General features: G+C 64.4%; 1 protein-coding gene across 4 annotated transcripts; it reads right to left on the bottom strand.

Annotated features, from left to right (window-relative positions):
- Positions 1–283: 283 nt before the first annotated feature.
- On the bottom strand, positions 284–19,002 carry PALM (paralemmin). Of its 4 annotated transcripts, none has more exons than XM_054174946.1 (9): positions 18,816–19,002; positions 9,393–9,441; positions 8,248–8,328; positions 8,016–8,146; positions 6,678–6,801; positions 6,517–6,538; positions 6,164–6,226; positions 5,064–5,195; positions 284–3,518 (listed from the first exon to the last, which is right to left on the bottom strand). In XM_054174946.1, the coding sequence occupies exons 1-9, from the start codon at positions 18,818–18,820 to the stop codon at positions 2,932–2,934; spliced, it is 1,194 nt and encodes a 397-aa protein (XP_054030921.1). In that variant the 5' UTR covers positions 18,821–19,002; the 3' UTR covers positions 284–2,931. The 4 variants fall into 4 exon arrangements, with proteins under 4 accessions (XP_054030921.1, XP_054030923.1, XP_054030920.1 ...); XM_054174948.1 differs by lacking the exon at positions 18,816–19,002 and adding an exon at positions 14,183–14,315; XM_054174945.1 differs by lacking the exon at positions 18,816–19,002 and adding an exon at positions 13,994–14,169.
- Positions 19,003–20,641: the final 1,639 nt, after the last annotated feature.

Raw genomic sequence — 20,641 nt, 5'->3', positions numbered from 1 at the left:
ACCCCCATGTCCCTCTCCATCATCTCCAGCCCCATCCCAATCTCCACCATTGCCATCCCCAGCATTCCTACCCCCATCTCCATCATTTTTGTCTCCATTATCCCCCTCCAATCATCTCCACCATCCTCATCCCCATCTCCAGCACCCCCAGCACCCCCATCCCTCTCACCTCCGTCATTCCCACCCCCAGCCTCCCATCCCCTTCCCACCCACCCGGTGCCAGGCACTGGGGTGCCACCCCCGGTGCCCATGCAGAGGCTGGAGGTGCCAGGCTGGTTGGTCACACAGTTTTATTTGCTGGGTTTTACAAACATCAGGGGAGGGCTGGGGGAGGGCAAAACTTCAAACAGGGCTTCGGCACAAGTGGAAAGCTCAGGAGCGCGGGAAGTGCACTTCAGCAGGGCACGGCGAGGGGCAGCGGGGAGGGGGCTGGGGTGTGCTGGGGAGGGTGCTCAGCCCCTGCCAGCCCCGGCCCCGTGGGGCCTGATCCTGCTCCCTGCCGCCACGGGGGGCCGGATGAGGCTGGGGGCTGGCGCTGGGTCCGATGCCACCCAAAGGGCAGGGGGTGCTGAGGGCGGGAGGGAGGGGGTCCCAGCTTGGGGTCGGGGAGGATTGCGGGGTGCAGGGCAGCGTGGGGCAGGTGGTGCTGGTCCCCAGTGGGGTGGGGGAGGGAGGTGACGTGCAGCCCAGCCAGACACCACGCCCTAGGCCAGCCCCCCAGGATCTATGGGGCAGGAGCTGCGCAGCATCCAGGCCCCAGCAATGGGACTCCAGCAACGCCCTTAGGAGAGGCTCCCCCTTCCCCGGGGTGCCAGCTCTGACCCCCTCCTTCCCCAGCTTTGCCTCTTCCAGAGGCTTTCAGTGCCCAGCTGGGGCTCCAGGCCGGAGTCCCCACGGCAGGACTGGCACAACAGGACTGGCATGGCAGGACTGGCACGGCAGGACTGGCACAGCAGCACTGTGACCCTCCAACAGTCCTTGGCCTTGGCACCAGCCCCTCTCCAATGCCTGCAGCGATGCCACTTGGGGTAAAACTGCAACCTGGGTGGTAAGTGGGGGGCAACTGGGATGACATGTGGGGGTCACTGCTCACACAAGAGAGGTGGGGGCAGGAAAACCTTGGGAGCTGAGCCCCATCCCTGGCTGCTCTGCCACCCATATCCCAGAGGGCTTTGCTGGGGGGCTTGGGGGATCCCTGGGGACTCACCCAGCCACACTTGGCAGCAGGGACCCCTATGCTGGCAGCTGGGCCATGCTCCTGCCTGGCTATGCCCTACCCAAAGTTCCCATGCCCCCAGGGTGCAGGCATTGGGCACTGCCAACCCAGCCACAGCCTCCTCAGGGGCATCTGATGTGGGGCACTGGGCAGCAGAGGCAACCCTGGCACACAGGGCTCTGAGTCCCAGCATGTTTGGGGCAGGGCTGGTAGGAGATGGGACCACCCCTGGAGCAGTCCATGGCAGGACCATGCCCATGGCAGGACCCAGGAGCTGTATACCCAATGCCCATGAGATGTGGCAGCTCCTGTGGCAGAAGCACCCAGGGTTTGGGCAGGGCTCAGCACTCATGGGTGCCCCCCTGCCCTCCCTGCCTGCCCCAGCAGGTCTCAGTGGGGAAGAAACGCTGGTGCTGGTGGTGAAATCCCCCCTGAAGGGCTGGGGCATGAGGTGGGGCAAGGAGGGCTGCTCACAGTCCTGGCACGGACAGGGCATCCTGAGGATGCTCTCTATGGGGCACGGGATCCCCAGCAGCTCCCAGTCCTGGTGCCTGGGGTGAACTGGGGAGTCTGGAGCTGCAGCCCAGGGCCCCAGCAAGCTGCTCTGCAAAGCTGCTGCAGCCGGGCAGGAGAATCAGGAGGGAACACGGTGCTGGGTCACCCTCCCGCTGCCGTGAGGAGGTACTGGAGCTCCCACCCCAACCCAGTCCCTGTCAGGCTGGGCTCCTCCAGCTCCCCTTCCCTCGCTGCCATCACCACCTGCGTCACCCTAGGAGGACTTGGGCACTGGTCGCAGCTCTGCTCAGCCCCCTCGGCTGGTACAGCCCCGCAGCGCCTGCCTGGCAGCCGAGATGGAGGAATGGCCCCGCGGGAGCCTGCGGCATTGGTGTCACCGCGAGTGCCAGGGCAAGGAGCTCCTGCACGGGGAGCTGCGTCCAGGGCAGCAGAGCAGGATCAGCCACAGCCCTGGGGACAAACTAGAGCTGACCCCATGGGAGCTGTACCCTCCGTGAGTTCCTGACCCAGCTGAGCGCTGTGGAGGAGACACTGCCCTCAGTGCCCCTCCCTCGCCTGGGCATGCTCCATCGCAGGGGGACTCGTGGCTTGGGGAGTCCAGGATTGGAGGGACAAGGGTGCGGGATGGAGCAGGGACGTCCGTGGGCAGCCGGGGTGAAAGAGCCCAGGGCCTTTCCCAGCAAGAGAAGCGAATGCTGGAGGTCTGGAGACAGGGACTGGCATGGGGCTGGCTCTGTGCCCACCATGGGCTGGACCATGCAGAGGTCTCACTGGCCACCGGCTTCCCGGGAGTCATCTACGGATGCAACGGTGTCCTCCGATCCCCCAGCCCAGCCGGCTCCGTCCTCTGACAGTGGGTGGGAAGCTGCCGGTGAGAGGAGAGAAAGACTCCAGCGTTGGTGGCAGGAGGGCTCCAGCGCAGGGTGAGGGGTGGGCACGCCGTGGGGCGAGGGGGGATCTCTAATAAATATCCCGGGCAGCGCTGGTGGGGGTGCAGCGCGGGCAGACGGGGTGAGCAGTGCCGTGGTTTGATGCTGCCTGCTGCGCCGTGTTGGAGCTCCCCGGTTCTGCAGAAAGAGGGTCCGTGTCTGGCGGGAGAGGGGGCCCGGCGTGCCGGGGCAGCCTGGCTAGCGGGGGCCGGGGCGGAGGGGGCTCGGCGGGGGCATCCTGCTCCGGTGGCGGTGGGGGGCCGGCGGGGCTCACATCACCGTGCAGCACTTGCAGCGCTGCTTCTTCACGTCCGTCTCCTGCTCGGCCTCCTTGGCATCTGTGGCGTTGGCACCCGGCTTCTGCCCGCCTGGGCCCTCCTCCCCCATCGGCTGGGCAGCTGCTGGCTCCAGCGCGGTGCCGTTGGGCGGTGCGTGGTCCTTGACCGCCGCCTCCTGCTTGCTCTCGGCGTCCTCGATCACCACCAGCTCAGCCTTGATGGTGCCCTCCAGCCCCAGCACCTTCTTGGTCTCGTTCTCATCCTCCACGTTCTGGTAGCCCATGAAGATCATGGTGACAGGCTGCTCTCGGCTCGCTTCTATCCCCTCGCCCGTCGGCAGCGCCGTGCTGCTTTCCCGCGGCTTGGCCTGCAGCCCTGTGATCTCTCGTCGTGGCGTCGGCTTCTGGCTGCCCGGGGCACTGCCAGCCTCCCCACCAGCCTTGGCTGAGGCCTCACGCCCGGCGGCTTCGCTCAGGGTGGCCTCATCTGCCTTGTGCAGGAGCTCGTCGACCTCGGAGGAGCTGAGGGGGTGAGCTCCGTTCTGCAGTGCCCCATCCTCGGCGCTGACTGCGTGCACCACTGCGGGGACAAGAGGGAGGAGAGTGAGGGGGGGTCAAAGTCAGGAGACACAAACTGGTCTGGAAAAGCTCCTCCTGGCACGACCCACTTGGACCTGGCTCTATGTGGCTGTGGAGTGGCACCTTCCCCTTCCCAAAAGCCCTGGACCAGCACCTGGTCCCCCTCCTCTGCCAGAGCTGCTACCAGATGCCTCCAGCATCGCCTGGCCCTGCCCAACAGCAGACGGGGAGGCTGAAACAAAAGCACAACGTCAAGGAACCGTTCCCGGCCCTTTGGCTCCTCCAAAGCCCAGCAGGAGCTGCAGCACTCTGCCAGGTCACCAACAGCCTGCCAAGCTGGGCACGGCTGGCGCCGGGCTCTGACGCGATGCTCTGTGGCAGATCCTGCTGCCGTAAGACCCCAGCGAGTGCTCAGCAGGTGCCGCCCCACTGTGTCCCACCACATGCCCCCGCGTCCTGCTGCCTGTGGAACGGCTCGGCCCCGTGGCCGGGAGGAGATGTGGCTCTTCCGCCGCCGGTGTGCCGTGCGCCGCTGCTCGCAGCACCAGGGGCAGCTGCCGTGCGCGGCGGCCAGAGCGGCTCCTGGTCAGAGCAGCTCCCGCTCAGAGCAGCTCCCGGGCGGAGCAGCTCCCGGTCGGAGCAGCTCCCGGGCGGAGCAGCTCCCAGCTCGTCGCATTTTCCGCTCGACCAGGGGCATCATGCGGTGATCAGCGCCACAGCCCCGACCGCCAGGCGGGGAGTGATGGACAGCAACCAGCCCCCGAGGGCCAGCTCGGCCACGACCAACGCGCGGCTGCCCCGGGATGATCCGTGCCAAGGCGACTCCTCGGAGCTGGGGGACCCCAGAGCAGCGGGAGGGGAGGGCTGGGGGGGGGAAGGGTGAGCCTGGTGGTCGGTGGAGGCCAGCATGGCCTGGCACTGCCATGGCTGTGGGAAGGTTGAACGGCACAAGGTGTTGGTGCAGTATGGTTTCCTTGTGAGCTTGTTGGTCCACTTGGCCACCACAGTCCCCAGAAAGGAGCCCCAGTTCCGTGGCTGGTCCTTGACATCCCTCTGGTGTCACAAGGTGAAGCAGGCTCCTTGAGGTTCCCAAAAGCAGGACCCATGGGCAGGGACTGCTCCCTGTTGCTGTGCCTGCTCTGTGCACGGTGCCCACGCAGGAGTCCTCTCTGCCAGCCTGGCTGTGCCAGGCTGATGTGCTGCCGCTGCTGCATTCCCCACCTGTGGGACAGGCTCCTGAGCCTTGGCCATGGCAAATCCTCTTCTCTGCTCTCCAGCAGTGCAGGGTCGTGATGTACAAATCAGGGCTGGCCCAGCAGGACCGTCTACACCACGCTGATCCCACTCCAAGCTGGCTGGGGCGCAGGATTGGTGCTGGTGGTGTGCTGCCCCGAGCCATCTCCCCTGCAGAGCTGGTGGAGCTAGTCAGGAGCGTCCCAGCCCTTCCTAGCCCTGGCGCCCTCCAGGATGCTCAGGTGGCTTCTCCCTCGTCCCCTGCCCTTTTGTCCTGGTGCCTGCGGGCGGTGCGGGCCGGGCCGTACCCTACCTTTCAGCTCATCCTCGTACACTTTGACCCCCTGCAGACAGTGGTTCTGGGGGAGCATGGTGGTGCTGGACAGGACCTTGGTCTCCCCAGTCACTCTGTCCTTCTCCACCGTGATCTCCACGGAGTACATGGCTGGGACACAAAGAGGACAGCAGGCGTTACAGCGGCCCCGGCCCTCCCCAGCCCCTGCTCAGCGGCCGGCAGCGTGGTGGCAGCGGTGCGGCGCCCAGCGGTGTTAGCCATGAAGCAGGCGGCAGCGAGGAGTGGTGAATGGCAGCGGCGGGGGCGACATCCCGGGCACAGCTCTCCCACTGGCACTCACGGGGCCATCGCTGTCCTGGCACTGCCGGTATCCTCTTACCTCCACGGCTTCGGTGCTCTCCCCGCCCCCGGGCTGGGGCTCACCAGGCTCTGGAGGCACCATGTCCATCTGTCCAGCTGGTCAGCAGTGCCAGCTGCCAGGGCCTGGGCTGGGAGCCAGGATCATGCTTGCAGGAGGTGGCAGGCCTTGGTGAGGGTGCTGATGCCTGGCAGCCCAGGGCATAGGCAGTCCTTGTCATCTCCTTTGGCTCTTGGCCAGTCCCTGCCAGCACCAGGATCACCTCGGTCCAGCAGTGCTTTGTTCCAAGGACCCCAAGATGGTGCCACAGCCTGGTCTGAGCCACCCACCCACCCAGACCAGAGCCAACCCCCAGCAGCAGAGCTGGCCATAGCCCCCCTAGTACGGGCATCTCAGCCCCTGCAAGCTCCCCAGTGGCAGCCAGCCAGGGGGCCACAAGCGCTGGCACAGGGTCAGCCATGCCAGCAGCCGACCCTCTGCTCCCTTCCCATGCTCCAAGAAGCTGCAGAGAGAGCTGGAGGTGCAGGATGAGACCGGAGCAGAGATGTGGAACGGGTGGTGAGGGAAGGCCCCGAACCACAACCCAGCCACAGGGTGGAAGCAAACCCAAACCCTGTGACTGCAGATAAAGGATGTTCTCTGCCTCGGGCGTGGAAAGGCATCGAGCGGTGCGAGTGGCGGTGCCAGGGCTGTGGGGCGGGCAGCGAGCTGAGGGAAGTGCCTGGGAAGGAGCACAGCTCCTGCAGAGGTGGACACCTACCTGCCTTCATCATGTCAGTGCCTTCCACTGCCTTCATGGGGCTGCTGGAAACCTTCTTCTCGGCTGGGGATGGAGAGGAGAGGCAACTGCCTGAGCCAAAACGATCACCTGGCTGTCTCTGTGCCCGAGGGATGTGCCCCGGCAAGGGCAGTGTGTCCCCCCATAGCTGGCACCTGGGATGGGCTCCCCCACCACAGGGCACTGATGCCCAAAGGGGGCAGGGATGGGGACACAGGGACAAGGGCTGCCCCAGCTCCCCCCACCTATCCAGCCCCAGTGCCAGGGCAGCAGCAGGGGCCAGCGGGCTCTGCCCTAAGGGAATGGGAACCGCGACCAAGGTGGGGATCACCTACCCTTGACTGTGCCCAGGGGACTCTGCAAAACAGAAGAGAGAGGTTAGGAGACTCTGGGAGGTGCCACACACCCGCTGCCCACACACCCACTGCCCACACACCCACTGCCCACCACAGCAAGGGACTGTGGTCCGGTCCCACTGGCACAGGATCGTGCCCACCTTTTGTGTGTTGGGGACCAGCTCTGCCTTCTCCTCCTTGGCTGGTGCTGCCACCTCTGCCAGGTTCTCCTTGGTGGAGGCTGCTGAGCTGCCATTCTCCAGCGTCTCCAGCTCCTTCTCCAGCCTGAGGAGAGAGTCAGGGCTGAGAGGCCACAGACCATGAACGTGAACCACCAACAGACACAGGGGCAAGAGGTGGTACAAATCACCTCCTGGGCTGGTGAGGTGCAGGGACTGACAGCCTGGGCTCTGGCACGGCCAACACTGTCTCTGCAGGGGAAAAGCCTGAGTTTGCTGGAACAGAACAGGAGCTTCACCAGCAGGTGCTGCCCTCGCCCTTACCCTGGTGCCCATCAGCTGCACACCAGCGCCTGTCTGCCGTGGGCGAGCAGCGCTCAGGGTGATGGTTGCAGCTCTGCCGACACTGAGCAGCCAGAGTGGTCGCTCAGCTGGTGGCCTTGGCCCAGGCAGATGGAAGAAAAAACCCCAACGCTGTGTGCATCGGGCAGGGGCCCGACCCCATGGGGTGACCCTTTTGCTGTCCCTGCGCAGCGACAACCCAGCCCTGCACTACCCAGAGCCCTCGCCCGGAGCAGCAGGGTTCTGTCACGGTTCTGCTCCCTCCGAGCCTGTCGGAGCTTCCCCCCAGGACAACCGCCCGTTCCCAGCCACTGAGCCCATCCAAGAGCTTGTGCCAGCAGCAAGGGCCCCATCGGAACGTGTTGGAGGTCTGGGAGGGGTCTCCAGGGATTCCTGTCCGTGTAAATCACAGCTCCGCTGTCATCGCGGCGGCAGCACCCCCGGCGGAGCCTCCCCCACCCCCGCCCTTATCTCCCGTCCCCCTGCGAGTCGCTGCCGGAGGAATGCACTGCGCCATTAGACCCACACAAAGGCCCCTTCGTGCCTGACCCCTCTCTGCACTGATGCTCGGTAATTAACGGCCGAGCCGTGACTGATTGCATTCCTGCGGGGCTGCTGGGACACCCCCTTGCCGGGGCTCCCGCCCCCACTCCTCCTCCCCCCGCTTGCCTTTGGCAGCCCACACACGAGGGGGCTGGGCAGGGGCTGAGGCTTCTCCCCCAAAACCTCCCACCCTGCCCCTTCCCCAGGGGCTGAGCTACCGCAATGAGGAAGGGCAGAGGGTTGGATTCGAAGGTCTCCAGAGGTCTCTTCCAACGTCTACCATTCTGTATCCATGAGGAATCAGCCCCCTGTCCTCCTGCCCCTGCAATCAGGGGTGCTGGACACTGAGCAGTGCCCCAGAGAGACCCAGCCCACAGTCTCTAGAGATACTCAGGCTCCCTCTGAGCACACCCTAAACCCCCTTGGCCTTATTACCTCTGGATGGTCTCCTCCAGCTCCTTGGTCTTCACCTCATCCTCCTGCATCTGCTTCTTCATGGCTTCATCCTCCTCAGAGGCTGAGGCTGGGGCTCCCTCCAGCAGCCATCTCTCCCGCAGAGCCTTGGACTGTGGAGCAGAGAGTGGTCAGAGTCCTGCCAGCCCCACAGCCTGGGGGGTGTGGGTGTCTCCAGTGCACTGGCAGCCCAGGGGTTCTGGGGGTTCCTCACCTTGAGGTGCTGCAGCTGCCTCCTGTCATCCTCGAGCTGCCGCCGCTTGTTCTCGATCTCCGTCTGACGTTTCCGCTTCTCCTGGAGGGAAGAGAGCAGCAGAGCTGGGGTCGGCTTGGGGAGGGGGTCAGCATGGGGAGAGGACCGCAGCAGAGCTGAGGTTGGCATGGGGAGAGTGTTACAGGGAGCTGGGGGTCCCAGGGGGTCTGACACGGAGCCACAAGCCATGCCCATGGCTGTGAGACTGGCCAGGGGCACATCCCACGAGGAGCTCCCCAGTCCTGCATCCCATTTCTGCCCTTACTGGGGGAAACTAAAGCACAGAAGGTGCAGAGCGATCAGGGCAGAGCCTGGGCTCCGTTCACCACCTCAGAACATCACCTTCCCCTCACCCGGCCCCGCTGGGTGAGCTGCCAGCGCGAGGGGAACCAGCCCGGCTGGTTCTCCCTGGCCCCCTGCCTTGCTGCACATCCTGGGACCAGTCCAGACCATTTCAGACCCTTTCAGCAGAGTCAGTCCCAGCCCGGGGTGCCTCACCCTTTCTCTGTCTCCTGTGGCCAAGAACAATTTGCCCTTTGTGTGGCAGCGATCTGCGGGCAGCAGGCTGGGCTGGGGCAGCTGCTAGAGGGCAGCCACTGGGTTGAAAACCACCCCCAGTGCCCTGCTCTGTGCTGGGGAGGGGCTGCCCAGCATGCCCCCGACTGCTTGCTAATTAACATCATTACTAGTACCCATAGTGGGCCAGGCTGGATCCTGCACCATCCTCAGCCCTTCCCTGGGAAAGGACAAGGGGGAGTCATCACTCATTTCCTTTCCCTCTCACTTGGGGCTCATCAAGGCAGTGCTTCATTAATTAAACCTGCCGGTGCCCATGGCTTGCTCTGTCCCTGTTTCAGCAATGCAGAGCCAAGCCCTGCTGGATCCTGCACCCCAGTCGTGGCATGTCCCCAGGCAGAGGCATCACAGGACAGGATGTCCTGGCCCGGGGTCCTGCTGGTCCTTGTTTGGCTGCTGGAGACCCCCTGCCCAGGGCTTGGTGCCCGTGCTGGCTCCTGCCCTGGCTTGCCACCCCAGCTGAAGCCCCAGCCCTGGCACTCTCCTCCTTGCCACGAGCCGCTCAGGGTCCTCGCCAGGCAGGGACTCACCGCGATGGCCTGCAGCCTCTCCTGCTGAAGGGTGCTGGCCTCCACAACCCTGCAAGGGAGCAGAGAGGAGCAGGGGTGAATGAGGACATTGTGCCACCAGTGAACAGGACACAGCACACAGACAGACAAAGGCTGAGCTCTTCCCTTCCGCCGGCTGCTTTCTGCCCCTCGCCTTGTTCCCACCGAAGCCAAGCACTCCCCCCAGCCCCCCCTGCTCACACAGTTCCCTCAAGCCCCCTTCAGTTGTTGCCCTGCCCAAATCTCCTGGGACAGGCATCTGGAGTTGACCCAGCGTGGCCAAACCTGCCGTGGCCATGGCACAGATGGAAACAGTGACCATGGAGGGGCTGGCACTGGATGGCTCTGGCCACCCCCAGGGTTCAGCCTGGCTCACACTTTCCATTCCAAGCCCTCTTGGCTGCTGCCACCCTTCCTGGACAGTGACCTTCCTGGGCTGCCTCATGGGGCACAGGCATGCACTGACACATGTGCACAGACACACAGACAGACACACACATTGCAGCAGGCTCTGCTCCTGCTGGGCTTTGTGCTCCTGGGCTCAGCACCTGCCTGAGCAGCCTTGGCTGTGCCAGAGATGCAGCCACCAGCAGCCATCTCGCTGGCCCCAACACAGCTTGCCCCCAGGGCACTCCAATAAGGGGGTGCCCCAATCCCCTACAGCCACATGCCCTAGACCAGCCTGGCTGGCCCCGTAGCCCCGTGGGACATGGTGAGAGCCCCGGTGGCACAGAGCAGCAGGTGCAGGCTCAGGAGCCAGGAGCAGGGCTGCGGGCAGCTGCCCGGGGCCCGGCGGCGGCTGGGGATGCTGGGGGTGCCTTGGGGAGCTGCAGGCTGCTTGCCAGATGCTGCTAACGAGGCTCTTGGCTGTGGCAGTAATTGGGGTGGGAGGCCCTGATGTAGTGCCAGCGATGGATCCTTGCCACTTCTTCCCAGAGCAGGGGAGAGCAGAGCCAGTGAGGGGGCAGCTGCGTGGGAGCTGCCTTGGAGCAGACACCAGCGAGCAGATGCTGCTCCAGGCTCTGGGCCCGGCGGCTGAGCCTTTGGTCTGGCTGCTCCCTCACACGTGGAGCCATCTCGCTCCAAGAAAGACACTCAGGGGCTGGAGCAGGTCCAGAGACAGGCAACAAAGATGGGGAAGGGTCTGGAAAAGAGGTCTTGTGAGGAATGGCTGAGGGAACTGGGGGTGTTTAATCTGGAGAAGAGGAGGCTGAGGGTAGAGCTCATTGCTCTCTACAGCTCCACGAGAGGAGGTTGGAGCCAGGTGGGGGGCAGAGCCGCCAGCCCTGGAGGTGTTCAAGAAACCTGTGGCCATGGCACTTGGGACCATGGTTTAGTGGCCATGGTGGGGTTGGATTGATGGTTGGATTTGATGATCTTAGAAGGCTTTTCCAGCCCAAACAATTCTATGATTCTGTGGTCTGTGTTGCTGTGTGGAAGGAAAAAACCTTGGGGGGAAAGGGGGTGGGTGGGTTCTGCACCCCCTAGTTGAGTGAGGACCAGCTCTGGGCCATGCTCATGACTCTTCCTGCAGCTGGTGGATGCCAGGGCTGAGGTGGTGAAGGGGAGAGCTCTTGGACTTCACTTACAGTGGTGGTGAAGTGTACATCCATTTGCACAGCTCCCAGGAGCTCCTGCCCCAGCTGCAGACACAGAGCTGGGATGGCTGATGGGGGGGGGAGGGGAAGTGGGACTCCCTTGCACCTGCCTCTCCCCAGCTCCATCCCCACCTACCCAGCCAGGCCTGAGAGCTTTGAAAGCACAATTAGACCAAGCTGCAGACAGTCCCTTCCCAGTGGGCCACCACCGGTCCCAGCCCTTGCAGGCTCAGGGCGGGGGGGAGGAGGAGGGGGAGACAGGGAGGGACGGCAGCACTGTGTCCCCAGCACAGCAGGAAAAGCCATTAGCATGGAACAAGTGCCAGAAGTGTGGTTCCATCCCAGGCTCACTGCAGCTGTGCTCACAGGCACCCAGCAGCTTGGGGGCCGTGGACCCTCCCAACGCAGGTGAAAGCCATTCCTGGCTTCATCCAGCACCAACCACAATGGGAGCCAGGGGAGGGCAGCCCCATGCCCGGCAGCCCCAGCCCAGCTTGGGGTGCCCATTCTGGAGGACAACACAGACTCTGAGGTGCCACCCAGCATCTGCAGGCTGCAGGCACACTGACCCCGCTCCTGGGCTTTGTCCCCCATCCCTCCTCTCCCCTGGGGCCACAGGCTGGACTCTGCAGATGGTCCCAGGCAGGGGGCAGCAGGGGCGGGAGAGCTTCGTGCTCCCATTAAAGGCTTTTCCCAAAGAGGATTTTACACAGGAGGTGGGCACCAGCCGCTGTGCCCTGCACATAGACCCCCCCTGGGCTGGGCACTGGCCGCACCTGTGCCCCTCGCACACTCCTGTGCCCTCACGCAAGTCCTCCAGCGGGGCGAGCACAGGCGGGTGCAAGAACCGAGCTTCGCAGCAAGTCCCACGGCGCTCTGCCAAGGGGGAAGGGACCCCCAGCCTCCAGCCACCACCTCCTCGCTCTTCCTCCCTGATTAAAGCTCTTGATTAACCACAAGCTGCTCAGAGCCGCCCGTCCTTCCCTCACCCTGGATCCCGGCGGCGTGTGGCCTCCAGGCCAGGCAAACAAGCCGGGAAGGTGCTGCTGTGCCCGGGGTGTATTTCTGTGCCCTTGGCGGTGCCGCTGGGGCTGTTGTTTGGGGGGAGGTTTATCGCCGGCGCAGGCGCGCAGCCGCTGCTCGCAGCCTCGCTCACGCTGCCGGCCTCGACGTCGGACGAGAATGAAAGAATTCCGAACCCGAATTAACTAATGACAAACCCGGAGGGTCCGCGGGGTCTCTTTGCCATCCCTGCTCCCAGTGCCGGGACCCGGAGCAGCAGCACCCAGCACAGGGACAACGCGGGGCGGGGGGGGGGGGGGGGTGTTCGGGGGCGAAAGGATGAGGAACAAGCTGCACCCTGTAAACTGTGGGAGCTGTTCCCTCGTGGGGAGAGGGGCAAGGGACAGTGGATTTCCTGAGGGAAACCTCCTCTGCCCACCAGGCAGTGCTGCGAGTGGGATCTGTCCTTCCCTAGGCCAGTACTGGGGTCTCACCTCGCTCCCCGACATGAGGGAACCTCCTTTCTCAGGACAGACAGACCCGAAGCAGTCGCACAGCTTGGAGATGGAGCGGAGATAAGGACAGGGAGGGACCCAGCAGGCCCCCAGGGGACGACCCAGCACGGGGCGTGGGGGGGCTGTGGGGACAGAGGGAGCTCAGAGCCAGGTAGAGGGAGCAGCATCCACATCGCAGCCCTGCCCTGGGCTCCAGCCCAAGGGCTGTAACCTTCCCTTCCCTCCCAAAGCAACAAGGATCCCCCTGGGGATGGAGGCAGCGGGGCCAGCTCTGCAGGGACTGTGGCAAAGTTGAAGGGAGGAACCGGCTGCTCCCCACCCCCCACCCCGTGCCCTGTCCTGGCCAGGGCTGCCCAAGCAGCCACGGGGCCAAGCTGGCACCAGCCCCACAGTGCCAGGGCTGCCTTTTGCCACGGGGGCCCCTCCTGCTCTGGGGCCGCCCCAGGCTCAGCACCCCAAGCTCTGAGGGCTTTGGACCGGGGCCTGTTTCCCTCCTGGATCTTGCCTCGTTCCATGGATCCAAACTTTTACAGCATTCCCCAAACCTTCTGTTCTATTTTTCCTCCCTCCTCCATTCTCTTTATTTTCCATTATTTGGTTCAGTCTCTGCATTCCCGGGTCCAAAGCCAGGAATCTTCCTCGCCCAGCGAGAGAGCCACACAAAACGGGCTGGATGTCCCTTGCTGCACCCTAACCTGGCCCCCACATGCCCACCCCAGCCTGGCTCTAGGGCCCTGACGCACCTCCCCTTGCAGACTCACCATGGCGAGAGCGGGGCAGAGTAGGAACAACTCTGGTGCCCCCCTCTCCCTGCCCACTGGCGTGGGGTGCCAAGGTGACAGGAAGGATCGAGGGGTCCCATGTCCCCCCTGCCAGCTCCTAGTCGTGCTGTGGGTGCAGGAAAGCAGCACCCCGGGATGCCTTTGGGGCGGGGGTTGGGGGGGGTGCCTCGGGCTGTCCCCGACCCGCCCCCCCGCCCCATTCTCCTCCTCTTCACAGCGGGAACGACAGCCCCGGGCCAGGCCGGTGCCGAAGGGGCCCCGCAGCCCCGGCCCCGGTGACCGATGGCTCCGCCGAGCCGGGAGGCGGTTCCCTGGCAACGGCTCCATGGTAACGGCGCCGAGGCAACGGGGATCCGCCGGGGGGAGGGGGAGATGCGCAGCGGGGGCGGAGGGACCTAGCCCCCCCCCCCGCCCCCGGGGCTGGGGGCTTCGCTCACCCTCCCTGCAGCAGCTCCCCAGGTCCCGCACCCCCCGGTAGCCACACCGCAGCCTTCCTTGGGGGTGACCGACCACACCAGTGCCAGATCGGGATCCATCCTGGGCGACAGGGAGCGGTGGGAAGGAGAGTTCAGGGCCACCGAGCCCAGGGCCACCGAGTCCCGGGGCCGACAAGCCGCTCAGGAAGCACAAACCCAGGAAGCAGCCCCCACGGAGCCCTTGCCCTCCCCTCACGTCACCCCTTTCACCGGCTCATGCTTTTCCACCCGGTGTCCACCGGTGTGTCCCAGCCCTGCGGGTCCCAGGGCACCTCCTGGAGCTGGCTCCTCATGCACTGCGTGGTGGGAGAGCCACAGGCTGTGGCACCGGAGATGAGGTTCGAGAGGACCAGGGAGGCAGGTGGCACGGGGGGGGGATGGCACTCCAGGAGCTCCCACCTGCAAAGGTCCAGTCCCCGGACCCGCGGCCAGACCCACGCACACGTGTGAGCTCACAGGCACCCCGTGCACGTCCTTGTGCTCTCCCGTGGCTCTCCAGCGGCTCTCCAGCTCTTTCCAGCCCTGCTGATGCTGCCGTTTCCTACCATCACAAGGGAAGCCCGTGACCTTTTGTCTCCTCCCCGCCTGACACGAAACAATAATGTTTATTTGCCTTCCCCTGTTTTTTTTTCCCATTAGCTCATCCAAATGTGCGAAAGAGCCGTTTCAAGCTGCTCCTCCTCTCCCTGACCTCCGCTCCCTTTCCACCCGCGCAGCTCCGAGGCAGCAGGGGGAAGGCAGGGAGAGAGCCCTGCCCGGGGTCGCCACCACCCCGATCCCCACACCAGCCCCGGCCGGGCACGAGTCCATGTAACCAGCAGCGATGGCAGCGGCCGAGGGCCCAGCACTGATTGATGCCACTGTCCCCATGCCAAGAGCTGAGCCCCTTGGCCAGGTCTGGAGGGATGCTGCTGTGGGGCATCTGCAAAGCCTCCATCACAAAGCCATTAGCAGCAGGGCCGTGATCGAACGCTCACAGAGGGGAGGGGGCTGTGGCAGCTCTTGGGCTGGCACTCATCGACCACAGAGGCAAACAAATGGGTGGCCAGCTCGGGTGAAAGCCACCCTGCTGAGTTCCAGGGCGGCTGGGCACAGGGTCCAACCCACCTGCTTGGGTCCTGGTGACACGGGGGCTGCTCCTGCCCTGCCCCATGGTGTTGGCTGCCGGCCCTACAGCCCTACACTGACCCAGCTCCTTCCCTCTGCGAGAGCTTTGCCTTCTCCTGCTCCTCCTGCCAGCACAGCCCCATCCAGCGCTGCTGCCCTGGGAGGAGACAGGGACAGGGGGAAGATAGGGGGAGGTGCGAGGAGGAGATGGCAGCCCCAGGCTCCCGAAAACCCAGGATGCATTAGAGCAAGTGGAGCTGCCTGATTGATTCTTCGGGCTGAGACGTGGGCTGGGAGTGCCAGGAGAAAATGGATCCCATGAATATTTGATGAACAGAGGCTTGGGGAGGGAGTTTGATTGGAAAATTACAGATCTTTCAAACAATGGTTCAAGTGCCCTCCAAACGCTTGGGTTTCCAGTTCCCTTCCAGTTAGAGGAGCAAGGCTCCACCAGGAAACTCCCTCATGATTAATGAATGAGAGCAGAACTGGACAGTGCCCACACCTGGGAGTACCTGGGAGCACCAACTGGCTGGGACAGGCAGCCCCAGCACCGGCCTGGGACACAGTGCTCAGCTCCCCACCACCTTGGGCTGCCCCTGGCCACGTCACTTAGTCCCTGGGTTCCCATTCACATGAGGCAGCACAGCTTCCCCACACCAGCACCGTGAACATGGGCACACACAAGGATTCAAAGAGCTGGCAGGCATGTGGCTCCTGACTAGGCTCCTGGAATGGGCATCCCCCTGTGAAGCCCAGGCACCTGTGGGGAGCTGGCTCCCTGATGCTGAGACAAGGGCTGAGCTGAGCCCACATCCAGCCATGCTCCAGCAGGAAACACCTGGCTGGGGCAGGATCCGCCCTGGCTCGGCTCTCTCCTCCTGGGCTGCTCTAGGGCTCATCCTTGCCCCCAAGAGTGGCTCCTGGGGCTGAGGGCTTGCTCACCTCCAGGTGGATTAAGGAGAAACTGGAGAAACCAGGCTCCTGTGCACGCCTCTGCCTCCAGCCCCAGCTCTGCACCTCCACCCGACCCTGTCCCGTCCTCCTCAGCCTCCCTCCTAGCTGTGACACCTCCACTGCTGGAAATGGGCCCAAGCCACAGCCCAGCTGAGCCCTGGCATGGCTCTGGGCACAGCTCCTGGCGTGGCACACACCGTGTGAAGCACTGGCTGATGCTGCATGGAGAAAGGAGATGTTTCCTGCCAGGAAGTGGAACATCAACACCAGCACCTTCCCAGGAAACCTGCTCCAGTTCCTGCCCAGCTGCACTGGTCTGTTCAAAAGGTTCCATTCCTCGGTGGTGGCTGAACTCTAAACCCCAAAATTCACTGGCCCCAAGCAGGACTGAGGTGGTGTTGTGCAGCTCTCTCTGCTGGAGCTTGTGTGGCTTCCTCTGAAGAGCTGGGAAGGGCGATGGTGCCATCCCCTCAGCATGGACCTGACCTGCTCCAGTCCCAGCAGCCAGCCAGGAGGCATCTCCGTGGTCCAGCCTGGAAATCATCAGCTGGGTCCTGAGTCACCTTTCAAAGGAGACTCCTCAGGTAGAAATCTCCCACCTTTCCCCAGGTGTGACCTGTGGGCTTTGGATCAGGGGTGGACAGGGTTGAGAGGGCAGGATCATGAGAGCCCTCACTCCAAGGGGAGCCCAGACCCAGAGGAGAGAGGAAGCAACCTTCTGAGACATAGCAGCCAGACATGGAGGTGCTAATTCTCCACCTGCTCGAGAGCACTGGTGGCAGCAGCAGCAGAGCACAGACAAGCAGCCCCAGTGGGACCAGAGCAGCCTTTACAAGGACTGGAAGCTTTCAGACACATATCCCTGGGCACAGCCAGGACCCTTGTCCAGCCACTGCGAATGCCAAGGCAGAGCAGGAGCCATCAAGGCCAGCAGCATGCTCCCAGCACCTGTTCTCTGCTCCAGAGCCGGGTCAGCATCAGGGCAGCACCTTGCTGTGTCCCCAGGACCCTCCCAAACCCCTGGCTCTGCGAGCAGGCTCTGGGTCTGAGGGATCAGGAGTGACCTGGTGGGCAGGGATGTGGAGCTGCAGGCCTCCTGGCACACATGGGCCCACCCAGGGGAGCACGTTTGGGTATTTCAACCACCACCAACTTTTTCACCTTTATTCCATCATGAAAGCTCAGGAGCCTCCTCCTGAGGAGCCACAACCGGCTGAGCAACTGGAGGGGCTGCACTGGAACTGCCCACGCTGCCCTGCTTTGCTTTTTGGCTGCACCCTGCACCTGCAGACAGAGCTGCAGGAGAGACGCTGCTCCCACAGCTCGGTGGGGCAAGCCCCTGCCCCAGGGCACTTGTAGGGTTCCCCTCAAAAGGGAAAGCCACCGGCAGGTCCAGCATATGGAGCTGGTGGGAGAGAGCCCCCATGCCACTCCACAGGCTCCTCAGCCCTTTCCAGGAGGGTCCATCCAGAGCATTGGTGGCCAGTGGAGCAGAGCTGAGTGAAAAGCAGCATGTGGAGCCCAGGAGCACCAACCTGCCCAGCAGCAAGGGGAGCTGCTCCACTTGCCCAGCCTCTGTGCCCCAGCCTCTGAAACACCTCCAGGCCCCCCACCGGTGCCTCCCGTGCCGTGCTTAGCCCTGAGCCACATCCTGACCCCAGGAATTCCCTCCCATCCCTCACCAGCACCTTGCAGCTCCATGGGGAGCCCCAGGTGGGAGGCAGACGGTGGTGAGCAGGACCTGTTGAGCACCTGGCATCTTGCTAGCCGGCAGCCGTTGACTTGGTGCCAGGTGACATGCCCACAAGGAGTGGAGGATGGCTGACCAGATGACCCCAGGAAGCCTTCAGTGCCAAACCCAGGAGATGCTGGGGAGACCCTTGGTTGCTATGCTGGGGACCACGGCCACGGGAGGGGAGGAAAGGCCTGGGAGAGGCAGAGCCAGCCCAGCCGGCTGCTGCCGCTGGTACCCAGCACGCTGAGCTGCCAACCAGCCCTGTGCCCTCCCAGCACCAGCGCTGGGGCAAAAACGGTGCGTGGGCAGGATGGTGCCCAGCTGCCAGCTTCCACCTGCTCCCTCCTTCCCCATCGGCACACAGAGCCCCACTCTGGGCTCCAAGCCCACCGGCAGGCACTGTCCAGCCAGGCAGGGCCCCACCGCTGCACACAAAGGATGAGGCCGGGACCAGAGAGCATCGCTCCGGTGGGATCCAGCAGGAAGATCCAGCGGGAGGATCCAGCGGGAGGATCTCCCCCCGGTGGTAGTGGGTCCCTGGGGTGGGGGGAGGGTGGGTCTGGGAGCGCGCTCGCAGGGAGGGGTCCTCGGCTCCCAGCCACCCACTCTGCCAGCCACCCGCTGCAGCAACAACAGGTTCAAAACACAAAAATAAACGCCCTTCCCACCCCCCCGCTTCCCGCACCGCTGCCAGCAACCGAGACTCGCCCCCCGCAGCCCCCGCTCCCCGCTCCGGGGCCCTCGCCGCTGCACCCCGGAGCCCGCACCTCGGACCCACAGCGGGGGCAGGGACCGGGGCAGGCCCCGGGGAGGGGGGCAGCACCTGTGCGTCGGGGGGACGCGAGGCCCCGGTGCCGGAGTCCCGAGAAACGGCGTTGCAGAGATTTAAGCCCCCGCTATCGGCGTCCTGAGCCCCAGCATTTGCGGGGCGCGGGGGTGGGAGACCTCTGAATTGGGGTGCTGAGTCCCCCAGGATCAGGGAGATGCGAACCCCCGGGTTTAGCGTCCCGAGCCCCATCATTGCGGGGGGATACAAGCCCACGGTGTGGGCTCCGTGAGCCCGATGCGTGGGGTTCCCTCAGCTTCAGTTTTGAGGTCGCGAACCCCTGCACCTGAAGACCCCCCCCCCCACGCCCCGGTACTGCGGTGCTTGAGCCGCCAGCCCGGGGCTGGGGGCGGGGGGGGCCCGCGGCCCGGTGCGGGGGTCCCGGCGCGGCCGGCTCCGGTACTCACTCCATTTTCCGGGCGGGCTGGGCCGGTATCGGCGGCGGCAGCTCCGGTGGGGTCGGGCCGGGCGAGGCGCGGCGGAGCGGGGCCGGCGTCCGCCGGCGTCCCGGCGCTCAGGGCCCGGCGGGCGGCGGCATCCCCGGCGGGGCTGCGGGATGCGCAGGGCTGGCGGGGCCGCGCCGGTGCTGCCGCCTCCCGCACAGCTCCGTCTGCCGGGCGCGGCCCGTTACTGCCGCCGCCCATCACCCGGCCTCGGGGCGCGGCCGCCGCCGCTTCCCCCCCTCCCCAGCCACAGCGGTGCCCTGCTGCGGGGTGCCCGGAGCAGGGCAGGCTGGAGGCTGTGGGAGAAAGGGGTGCAGAGGCTTTGCCGGCTTATTGTACCCTCCCTCCTGGCCATCCCAGGGGGGTCCCCAACCCCTGGCCAAGAGCCCCCGCTGATGGCTCCCGCTGTGCCAGGGCCTCTGACCCCTCCCCAGCTTCAGCTCTGTGAGGGTGTGAAGGGTGATGGGGAGAGGATGGAGGAGCAGGGGGGTGGGGGGAACCCCAGCTCTCTGTGTGTGCCTCCCTTGCTGCTTCTCCGTTTCCCAACGCAACGGTTGAGTTGGGCAAACGTTGGCAAACTGACACAGGAAGCCTTGAGCCAGCCTCTGACCATGCACCGTTGGGAAATCTGCCTGCTGCCAGGATGAGAGAGATCCATGCTCAGCCCTGGAGCACGCAGGGAGGGTCACCCCAGCAGTGGAGCCCCTCTCCCTCTACCCTGGCACACCCCCACCCAGTCCACCTGCAGCTCTCCTTGCACGGCAAGCCTGCAGCGCCAGCCCAGAGCCAAAGGGTCTTTGGAGGGGGCAGGACACATGTCTGGTCCTGGCACAGTCCCTGTGGCATCCTGGCACAAGCCAATGGCATCCTGGTTTGCATCAGGGACCAGTGTGGCCAGCAGGTCTAGGGGTGTGATTGTCCTCTGCTCAGCACTGGTGAGGCCACACCTCGAATACTGGGCTCAGTTTTGGGTCCCTCACTCCAGGAAGGACATTGAGGGGCTGGAGCAGGTCCAGAGAAGAGCAACCAAGCTGGGGAACACAGCTCTTGTGAGGAACAGCTGAGGGAGCTGGGGTTGTTCAGTCTTCAGAAGAGGAGGCTGAGGGGAGACCTCCTTGTCCTCTACCACTCCCTGAAAGGAGGTTGGAGCCAGGCAGGGGTTGGTCTCTTCTCACATACAACAAGAGACAGGACAAGAGGAAATGGCCTCAAGTTGTGCCAGGGAAGGTTCAGGTTGGATACAAGGACAAATTTCTTCCCAGAAAGAGTTCTCAGGTGCTGGCAGAGGCTGCCCAGGGAGGTGGTGGAGTCACTATCCCTGGAGGGGTTTAGAAGCCTCATGGATGTGGTGCTGAGGGATGTGGTTTAGTGGCAGTGGCTGAGCAGCAGTGGTGGATTGTGAGCTCTAGGTGGGAGGTTGGACTGGGTGATCTCAAAAGTCTCTTCCAACCTCAACAGTTCCATGATTCTACGAGCTACCCACAGCCAGTTCTGGGGACACTGCCACATCCTGTGCCGTGTCCTGGGGCTCTGCTGCTCCCACTTCTCTGTCAAGAGAAGAGGAGCTTCATCCTGATGAGCTCAAGGCCCAAGAGGAGCCAGGACTGGGGTGGGAAGCTGCTCTGTGTTCTCTCTTCCCTCCCCAGTCCATTCCATCCCCTCCCAGCTAACAGCCACCCCAGGAGAAGCTGCAATGCAGCTCTGCCCCAGGCCCAGGCTGTGCCCCCTGCCCGCAGCAGTTGCACAAGGCAGCAACACCCGGAGAGGAGGAAGCAGGAGGGAGATGCCTG

The sequence above is a fragment of the Dryobates pubescens genome, chromosome 31 (assembly GCF_014839835.1).
Source record: "Dryobates pubescens isolate bDryPub1 chromosome 31, bDryPub1.pri, whole genome shotgun sequence".
NCBI classification, from domain to species: Eukaryota; Metazoa; Chordata; class Aves; order Piciformes; family Picidae; genus Dryobates; species Dryobates pubescens.
This window is presented reverse-complemented; position numbering and strand designations above follow the sequence as displayed.